The sequence below is a fragment of the Ambystoma mexicanum genome, chromosome 2q (assembly GCF_040938575.1).
Source record: "Ambystoma mexicanum isolate Mex_15411 chromosome 2q, UKY_AmexF1_1, whole genome shotgun sequence".
NCBI lineage: Eukaryota > Metazoa > Chordata > Amphibia > Caudata > Ambystomatidae > Ambystoma > Ambystoma mexicanum.
Genome location: NC_090924.1, coordinates 188,103,832 through 188,114,184, shown reverse-complemented (window position 1 = coordinate 188,114,184; position 10,353 = coordinate 188,103,832). Strand labels below are relative to the sequence as shown.

Here is a 10,353-nt window from a genome sequence, read left to right as displayed (position 1 = left end):
ATTTAGAGTGTGGAATTTTTGTCTGGTGTCCCAATGCTGAAAAATATCTAATTTAAGGCTTAAGAGCTCATTTTGCTCCAATTGTCATTTGCACGGCTGAGTGTAAATGTGAAGGGCAAAAGGCGGCATACATGCGTGCCTATAAATGAGCATCACGTTACTCCACTGATGAGAGGAAACAGGAGTATTCAATTGTTGTCTGCAATTGCTTCTGTGTTCTTTTGAAAGATCAGGCATATTTGCTTTCATTGACAGTTGTGGGTTGTCATTTTAGGCTACGTTTAAACATTTTTCATTTTCTGTCACTGCAATGTTACCTGTGTACACATACCTTTGATAATAAGTGTACAATTAAGATGGAGGGAGAACACAGCATTGAACTAGTACAGAAGAGTTGTGAGTGTGATTGCCTTGCTTCTCAGAACAGAGAATACATTGGTGAGACAATTTGAACTAAGCCGACTGACCTGAAATGTGAGTGGTCTAAATAATGTTGTGATGGATAGAAAGGTAACTAAAGGTCTAAAAAGAGCAGTAGAGGGACACATTCCTTACCTTGTTGCGAATACAGATTGCCTCCCATCAATTGGCATCACACCAGGTAATAGGGGTACATTTAGCCCCTGAGAAAGGGAAGATGTTAGTGAGAGTTTGAGTAACTTTAGAAGATTTTTAGGACACAGGTTAACTCAAGAGCCTAACATACGTTTTTAACAAGAGTGCTAGTTGGATAGTAGTAATCACTTTGAGAAACAACGACTAGGACCTTATTCAGAAAGCTTGAGAAGTAAACAGTAGACCAGCGGATGCTTTGATGTTGTCACTGAAAATTGATACATGTGAAGAATAAAGAATCTTTTTGCAGTTCTGAAAGGCTCCAAGAATGGTCAGTTCTCCACTGTCTCATTTCTATGCCCCCCCCCCAATAAGTATGACAATGTGTTTTAATATGGCTTTTTCACCAACACCACATTTATTGACACAAACCAAGGAATATAACGTGTACACTTTTGCCATTTGTAACTATATTCAACAACAAAAGGCTATCCAGTCGCACCAAATCAGAGACTTTCAAAGAGATATCCAAAAGTAGTTTGTAAAGTCACTTCCTTAAAACACATATAGGAATACATTAATTAATTGACTAAAGAGGAGAGTTGAAGCCTAAAAAGGTTAAACATATTATCATAAGGCTAAATAACATGACAATTTGTAATACATCTTATTTTGTATCTTTGTCTTTTCATCATGGTTTTTTAATCCAAGATCTGGTCTTTGAGGGTAGAGAAGCTTTCTTGAATAAGAGTGAAGGGTCCTCATTTCGCTGGGCTGCAAGTCAGGGTTTTGAGAGCTCCTTTCACAGACCCCTTACGATTCTGGAAAGGTTTCATTCTATCAGACAATTCCTAAAAGGTTGAAGCAGCCTGGTCCCCGACACCGCACTCTGCCACCACGCCTCCGTGCATTTTTGCGCTGAAATAACAAAAAATTGTTAACATTTCCATCATTATATAACACAAGGGCAACCTTTTTTGTTGACATGGAGTTCATGTAGTCCTGCAAGAAACTCTTCTTCCACTCATTCTTATCCCTATGAAATGAGCTGCAGTGCTTTCAAAGAACAGCGGCCATATTCAAAAGGGGCTAGATTGGAAACAACACAAACAATACTGGAGCATGGAAAAGAGACAGGACAGGTAAAGCAATGTAGTAAGATGGAAGAAGGGTCATGCCTTTCTCATTTTGATAAATAAACACAAATGCAAGGACAAGATTATAAAAAACAAGTAGTTCACCATCTGCAGATATTGTGTGTCCATTTTAATGAGGCATTACTGATTTTTTGTATTTACGTATTTAACTCTTGAGTTCTTAAAGGATTCAAATTCAGTGTTGGAAAACGATGGGTAAGACTTCACTCACAATGTGCCAGAAGGTGGTTGTCAGAGTTGGCTTTTCATGCTAAGCCATTACAAATTTTCAGTCAGTGTGATTCTGGGTGCAAGAAGTAGGTACATGGAGGAGAATAGGGGAACAAACTCCAACTGGTGACGGTCAATCTTCATTGAAAGAGTTGTTTTGGGGATCTTTTAAAGAAGTGGATACTGGGTAAGACATTGAGAGGAAAGTTTTGCCACTGTGCTTTTTGCTACACAAACTGATACGCTTGATAAGTCTGGAGCTACCACATCTAAGCTTTTGCCTTAGGATATTTTTCAGTGAAGACGTCATTACATTTTCAGGGCCATTTCTCTGCAAAGCTTTGCACCCATAGTTTTAAAGGTCATACTTTGGGCCTCTTTGATCCAGTGCAGCTCCTTTAAGACCAGTGTAATATTGTTTAAATCCTGAGATTAAGAGATGTTCTGGCTGCTTGAGTCTGAAACCGTTGTAGTTTTGGCATCTGCTTCCTTGCCACAATTGCATATTTTGAGCCTCATCATGAGTAGTGAGTGCAGGAAAAGTAAATTAAGCAGTATTTCAGAATAATACATGTTTTACCCCTACAGTCCATTATGGATTTTGAAATCCAAATGTGAAATATACACCTACATTTGTGTGCCAGTAATTAGCTCCACACAAATGATGTAATGGATGTGGTATTACTCATGCAATATTAATCCTTGAGTTAATACTACGGTGCCACAATGGAGTTTAAAGGAACCACTGAATGGAGGATAAATGCAGGGTCTGCGTGGCTTCGTATAATTCAGACCCTTCCTGTTAACACCAAATTTGTAAGAAGGGCCTATGTTGCAAGACTCTGGTGGGCCAGTATCAGGATCTTTGTGTCTTTAGTCTGATGATCATAGCAAAGGCAACACTCTTTTTTTTTTTTTTTTCCAAAATTATTTTTATTGTTTTCAACATAACAAGTCGTGCAGAGGTAAGATTATTACATGTATGTCAGCTTGTTTGAACGCATAGCTAGGAGAACAATACTTTGCGTGCTTTGGTCTTAGCTAGTCTTGCGTTCTCTTCGATAATAAGAGCAAAAGAAATAATAAAAGTAGCAACCACAACAGGATGGGGGGGGGGGGAAAAAGGGGGAGGGGGTGAGAGACAAGGAGCAGTTTTCGCAAGGAGCTGTTTTCACACAGGAACAGGTTACTATCTATTTCGCCAAGGAGACTATTTCAAGGGTTCGAGGTAGCGTTTTCGCTGGATTACGCCAGGGTACTTTAGTGCCGGGTCTTCCAAGTCAGGGGAACTCGATTGATCATTCGTGGCACTTCGGAGAACTGGAGGAACTCAGTAGCCTGTCTGGCTTGGGGCTGTGCTTTCTTTTTCAGTCTTGGGTTTCCATCCAGCGTAAGTTAGGTGGCTGCCTTGCCACCCCAGGGAATTGCTGCCCAAAGTCCAGAAAGGGCGCCCATGTGCGTTCGAATTTGGATTTATTGCCTGACCTGATGGCTGTGACTTTCTCCGCTGCGGCGATTTCCCAGCATTTAGACCACCACATCTGTGTGGATGGACCCTCCGGGTTTTTCCAGAGTCTGGCGATGGAGATTTTGGCGGCTGTCAGGAGGTGGGAGCATAGGTCCGCCAGGTTGCCGGTTAGAGGGAATTGGCCTTCTCCTGTCGACCCCAGGAGCACGATCCTTGGATCCCAGGGGATGTTGAGTCCAGTGATTGTCTTAATTTGTTCCAGGATGTTTTCCCAAAAAAGGGTGGCTTTGGGGCATGACCAGAAGAGGTGGAATAGAGTTCCGCGGTCCGGGCATCCCCTCCAGCATTGCGCTGGGATAGCCGGGTTACATTTGTTGAGGAATGACGGGGTTCTGTACCATCTGTAGCAAACTTTAAACGCACTTTCTTTGTTCGTCACACATTTTGAGCTTTTCAGAGCGCGGGACCAGATGTGTTGCCATTCCTCCAGCTCGATTGGTCTCCCGATGTCCTCTTCCCATTTCACCATATATGGCTCTTTTTTTGTGGGATCTGTTCTGTCTAGAATTTTGTACAGGGCTGATATTTTCCCCTTAGGGGGGGTTGTCGAGAGGAAATGTTCCAATGCTGTTAGCTCCCTGCTGCCTAGTTTCCTAACCTGAGGGTGTGATAGCCAGTGCCTCAGCTGGGAGTAGCGGAACCTTTCTGTTTCCTGAATCTTGAACTTTGCTTTACACTCTTCGAAGTTCAGGGGGAGGCCGTTTTCGAAGAAATCGGAGATAGTTTCTAAGCCGCCGGCTCGCCACTCCGTGAACTGGTTTGGTGTGATTCCGGGGGAGAAGTCGGGGTTGTTCCAAATTGGCGTGAGTGGACCCATTGTGGCCCTCCAGCTGGCGACTGTGTTTCTCGTTGCTGATAGGGGGCCCAGGTCCCTGGCCCCCTTGGGCTCCCTGGAGTGGGGCAAGGATTCCAGTGGGGTCTGACACCAATCTTCCTCTAGGTTTAACCACCGGGGTCGGTTGGTTGGAAGCTTCCAGGCAAAGGCCGGGGCTAGTTGGGCTGCGAGGCAGTACCTAGACACGTCTGGGACCCCTAGGCCGCCCAAGGCGGTGCTTCGGAGCATAATGCGCTTTGGGATGCGAGATTTCTTTCCTTCCCAGACTAGTTTCAGCACCTCTCTTTGTAGTTTTTGCAGGGCCTTTTCCCGGATCGACACCGGCAGGGCTTGGGCGTGGTATAGCAGCCGTGGCGTGAGATTCATTTTTATCGCAGTCGTTCGGCCGAACCAGGAGATTTCCTGTTTTTTCCAGCGGTTGATGTCATTTCTCAGGTCTCTGAAGAGTGCCGGGAAATTGGTCTTGTACAGCTTCTCGGTTTTATTGGGTATCTGCACCCCCAGGTAGTTGAAGCTGCTTCCAGCCCAAGGAATTTGGAACTCCTCTTCGAGATGAGCCTTGGTCTTTCTTGGGATATTTATGCCCAGTGCGATGGATTTGGAGATGTTTATTGTGAATCCCGATGCTGCTCGGAATTCTTCGAGCATTTGCCATAGGGCTCTTATTGACTCTTCCGGGCTGGTGAGTGTGAGGAACACATCGTCCGCGTAAAGCGCGATTTTGTAGGATTCTTTTTTGTGCGTTAGGCCTGATATTGATGCATTTCGGCGGACCCTTTCAGCGAATGGTTCCATGGATAGGGCAAATATAAGTGGGGAAAGAGGACATCCTTGTCTCGTGCCTCTAGTTATGTTTATTCTGCTAGATTTAGTCCCGTTGAGGCGAAGATTTGTAGAGGGTCTTTGGTAGATGGCCAGAACCCATTTTGCGAAGTTCGGGCCGAAGCCGAAGTGCTCTAGTATGTTCCTGATATAGCCCCAGTCGAGCATGTCGAAAGCTTTATGCGCATCTAAGGAGAGGACTGCCAGTTTTGTGCCCAGTCTGTTCGCTGATTCAATGATGTTGATAGTTCTGCGAATGTTGTCTTGGGTACCCCGGCCCGGGATGAATCCGGTCTGGTCCGGGTGGATGAGCTCTGGGAGGAAAGGGGATAGCCTATTTGCTAAGATTTTTGCAAATATTTTCGCGTCGTTGTTTAGGAGCGAAATGGGCCTGTACGATGAACATTGTGTTTGGTCTTTTCCTGGTTTAGGGATCAGCACTGTTATTGACTCGTTCATGGAGGGGGACGTGAAGCCGGTGGACAGGAATGAGTTGAATAGCTTTGCCAACTGTGGGGCTAGCAGGTGAGCGAATTTTTTGTAGAATTTTGCTGAAAACCCGTCCGGGCCAGGTGTTGTGTTCTTCAGGTGGCGGATCGTCTCGCTAACTTCCTCCTCTGAGATAGGGCCCTCTAAGTTCACTAGGGATGGAAGTGGCTGTTTCTTTGGTGCTAAGGCCAAGAATTTGGTGATGGCTGTGGTGGCTGTCGGGGGCCCTGCCATGATTTCCTCGTGGTGTTGCACCATTAACCCGAGTTTTTCGGGGTCCCGGTGGAATAAGGTGCCGTCCCTGTCTTGCAGAGATTGGATATGGTTCCTGGTCTGAAGCTTTTTCAGTTTGTATGCTAAGAGTCTGTTCGCTTTGTTACTGTTCAGGTAATAGTATTGTTTGGTATAAGTTAATGCTTTGGCGGCTCGGTCCGCCAGGTGGATCTCGAGCTCTCTTTTAGTTTTTTTTAGTTCTTGGTGCGTTATTTTCTTGTAACAGGCCTTGAGTTTGTCTTCCAAGGCTGTGAGTCTTTGCTCGAGCTTTTGTTGCTTGAATAGGTTTTGGCGCTTGAGTCTAGCTGTTAGGTCCATTGCGACCCCTCGAATCACCGGTTTCATGGCATCCCACACCATGGCTGTTGAGGAGTCGGGGGTTGTGTTCTCAGAGAAGTAATTCCGAATTGCTTCAGCGAGGTCAGAGCTAGCCGATATATCTGTCAGGATGTAATCTTGCAGCTTCCATTGCCTCTGGGTAGGTTCCGGGGCCCCATGGATAGATACCACCATCGTGACTGGAGCATGGTCCGATATTGCTATCGGTCCGATTTGGATCTTCTCCACGCAGGGGGCCAGGTTATTCGTGGCGAGCAAAAGGTCGATGCGTGAGTAGCCTTTGTGCACGTGCGAGAAGAAGGTGTAGTCCCTTTCCCCTTGGTTGTGGAATCTCCATATGTCTATTGTTTCGGTTTCCCGCAAGAATTTCGCCAGGGCGAGGGATTTGCAGAAGTCCTCCCTTGAGGCTGGAAGCGTCTTATCCATCGTCGGATCCGGGGGGAGGTTGAGGTCCCCTCCGATTATTAGGCAGCCTTCTGCGAAGGACGTGATGATTGGAAGGAGGCTAAGGAGGAATTGGTCTTGTTCTTTGTTTGGCGCATAAGCGGCCACCAGGGTGATCGGTAGCTCCACTAGGAGACCTTTCAGGAGTAGGAATCTGCCCTCGGGGTCTCTTTTGATGGTGATCTGTGTTAGTGGGAGGTCTCTTTTTAGTAGGATAGCTACGCCTCTCTTTTTCTGTGTGGCTGAGGCGAAGTAACGTTTTGGGTAGCGCCAAAATCTTAGTCGGCTTTGGTCGTCCGCAATGAGGTGGGTTTCCTGAATGCAGACAATGTCAGCTGCTAGTTGGTCTAGTTTGTGTTCCACTGCTTTCCGCTTTCTGGGTGCATTAAGCCCCTGCACGTTCCAGGTTGTAATGGTTAGGGTTTTGTCTAGCGAACCCATCTTTTGGATTTCGTGTAAGTCGATTCGGATTGTTCCTTGAAGCTTTCTTGTTCCTTGTTCCTGCGTGACAGAATTCTCCGTTCTTTCATCTTTACAATGCTGTCCTCTGCCCCTCGTCCCCCCCCATCCCCCCACCCCCCACCCATCAAACTATAACAAGGTTTCCGGGCCAGCCTTCAACCAACGGGGCATACGGCCGGACCGGTATGTAGATTCGGCATGGAGGCAAACTTTGCCTCTTCCTTTGGCCAGTAAATGTTCAGGATAAGCTTAACTGATTTGAGTACTGTAGGCATCTCGAAGAGGCTCGGCTCCGCCGTCAGAGGAGCAGAGAGCTCGGCCAGGGGGGAGCTTGTGTTTTTCATGTTCTAGGCTGCCCCTTTAGCGGTTGTTGTCCCTTTTGAATTTGCCCGCGGGACCGCGGGGTCTACGGCGGCTAGGTACCTTGGTCCAGGCTCTGGTGGATTCCCCGCGGGTACCTCCGGGGACCTCGGCAGCATTAGGGGGGGCCCCTTCTTCGCTTTCGGGATTCATGAACCTCTCAGCTTCTTTGGGGGAAGGGATGGACCAAGATTTGCCCTCCCAGGTGAAGAGTAAAGAGGTGGGAAAGCCCCATCGGTATGTTGTTTTCCGTTCGCGCAACCACTCTGTTAGTGGCTTAAGAGCCTTCCTTTTCGAGAGGGTGGTCGCCGCTAGGTCCTGGTATAGGGATATTTCGGCGTCCCGGAAGAGAATTCGGGTGGAACTTCTGGCTTCTTGCATAATTTCTTCCTTTACTTTATAGAAGTGGATTCTTGCTAAGACATCAGGCGCCACATTTGCGTTTTGTCTAGCTCTAACTCTGTGGACCCTATCCAGTTCCAAAGGGGCTCCGTCTGGGAGCATTATGATGAAGCGAAATAAGTCGTTGACATAGGAGTTGAGCTCCTCGTCGGAGACCGAGCTCGGAATTCCCCTCAGGCGAATATTGTTACGTCTCGACCTATTTTCAGCCTCTTCTTGTTTATTCTCGAGGGACTCACATCTGGCCTCGAGAGCGGAGAGTCTATCGGCCCCCTCCCCGATCTCAAAGTTCTGTTCGCACAGGGTGGTCTCTATTTCTGTTGTTCTGGTTTTGATCTCGCCCACTCTCCTATCCAGGGACGCAATTCTGTCTTTCAGTTCCTCTGTCCCTTTCTGGTATTCCTTGGTTATGGCGGAGAGGAGCTCCTGTAGGTCGGCTTTAGTCACCGCTTGGACTGTGGACCCCCCGTTGGGTTCTTGAGCGGTACCCCCCATGTCACTGCGGTCTCCTTTCTTGTTCTTTTCCCCCATGTTAGTAGACAACAGAGTCGCAATGTCTGATTGTTTGGTTACTTTCGGGTTTCTGGACATTGCTTCTTGTGGAATACGCCGGGGCCCGACCCACTCGGAGGTAGAGTGACTGTTATAGAGCACCTGGGCCTCTCTCCGGGCCACCCTCACGCCCTTTCTACAGGCCAGCCAATTCAAGTCTCGGAGTCGCTCCTCAGAAGGGCCACGTCTAGGTGGCTGGCTTGGTCACCCCTGGGGTGCTAGGATAGGCCGAATGGGCAGGGAAACCCCCGCAGTGCGGCAGGTGCCGCCTTACCTTCCCTCCAGGCACGTTCTTCAGGGTCCGCGCCCCCGGGAGGCTGGCGGACTGGGCCTTTCAGTCTCTTTTCCGCTATTCAGGGCTGCGAGGGTCTTCCCGCCCCGAACCCACCAGGCCGTTGGATGGGGGGGGCCGCCTTCTTTTCCCCTGCGCTTGAGGGGTGCCGGCAAGCCCCCTGAGGAAGGCCGGAGGAAGGCCGGGACCCACGGTCTCCGCCGGCGGTTACTGGGGGGGGGAGTCACGGAGTTCGTCCGGGAATGTTGTTGGGTGTAATCGGCCCTCCGGTTGCCCGCTGCCTCTCCGGTGTTCCTGGCGGCGGCCAACAGTTATTGGGGGGCGGGCGCGGGCCCAACTATGCAAGGGTGGCGGGAGCGGGAGATCTGGGACCACAGCAGGACTCTCGGGCCGGAGAGGGGGGGGGGGACTTCAGCTTGCTTCTGAGGTCGACGGAGTATTGTGCGGGCCCCCCGCCGGTCACCTCTCTCCCCGGCAGGGTGGCTGTGGGTGTCGCGGGGCTCCGTAGGACTTGTGCCCCGGCTCTCAGGAACACCGGTGGGGGGGGAGATCCCGTCCCGATGATTCCCGGGCCGAGATCGGCTCCCGCCTCCGCGATCAGGGGGTGCAGGCAGTGCCACCAGTCAGTCTCTTCCGGGAAGATCCACGGTTGTGTGCTTCGGAGGGGGAGGCGCCCTTAGATCCAAATCCGCTCGGGCATCGGAGGTGCTTTCGTTATGTCGGGCCGCTGTCCGCCATCTTGGCTCGCCGCGCACGTCGGAGTCCGCCACTGAAAGAAGACGGGCCCGGCACAATCCCCACTTCGGACCGCTGAAAATTAAGGCGCGAGCAGCCCGAGCCTCCGGGCTTTGCAGGCTAACGATTTCCTTCACCTAAGCTGGCAGTTTACTGGGGCATTTTAGGTAATACTCGGTCGCGGCCGGGCGCTCTCACCGGACCCGACCGTTCACCATGGCGCCAAGCCACGCCCCCCAAAGGCAACACTCTTAGAATGACAGTAAAGATCAGGCGAGAGAAGGAGGTCTTGAACTGAAAACACATGCATAGTTTCTTTACTTTCCTTATCATGGGGTTTGAGGCCTGCTTGGCTGCGAGTTGATGATAGCCTATCTCCTTTGCAATAAAATCCCTTAAAGGCAGTGCCCTGGGGTGCAACACATCCTTCCAGCTGAGGCCAACTCCTACTTGAATGTACAATTGACTATTGTGGGCTTCCCAAGGCTCTATACTCTTCCCCCTGGATCTTCAACATATGCCTGCAATAGCTGGTGGAGATCACTGCCCCATTGCCCGGAACTTTCCATACTTATGCTGGTGATAATTAGGGGGTCCTTTTGTAAAAAGTGTAAAATGCATGCAGGTGTAAAAACGTGGTGCTCTTCCTAGAGGGAGGAGGAAAGCAAACTGGTGATGCAAACTCCTCTTTACATGCCTCACACAACTCGGAAAGGCACATAAATGGGGGGGGCATTAATTAGAGCTATAAAAGCATTACATCTTGCTTGTTTGCCTTTGTTAAATACACCACTCAATTGAAAATGATCCCCTTAGATTGCCTTCTAACTATGTGGCGATTCTAGCTTCATTGCATCCTGCCTTGTCTGTGTCCCCTATCTGATATCTGTTGACAACC

General features: G+C 49.1%; 1 protein-coding gene across 1 annotated transcript in view; it reads right to left on the bottom strand.

Moving 5' to 3' along the window:
* Nucleotides 1-942: 942 nt before the first annotated feature.
* The window catches only part of LOC138568929 (cathelicidin-related antimicrobial peptide Bf-CRAMP-like), an 82,632-nt gene continuing 73,221 nt past the window's right edge, over nt 943-10,353 (bottom strand). The window contains exon 4 of the mRNA XM_069646701.1: nt 943-1,473. Within this exon, the coding sequence (XP_069502802.1) occupies nt 1,396-1,473 (78 nt within the window). The 3' untranslated portion in view covers nt 943-1,395. The remainder of the gene's footprint in view (nt 1,474-10,353) is intronic.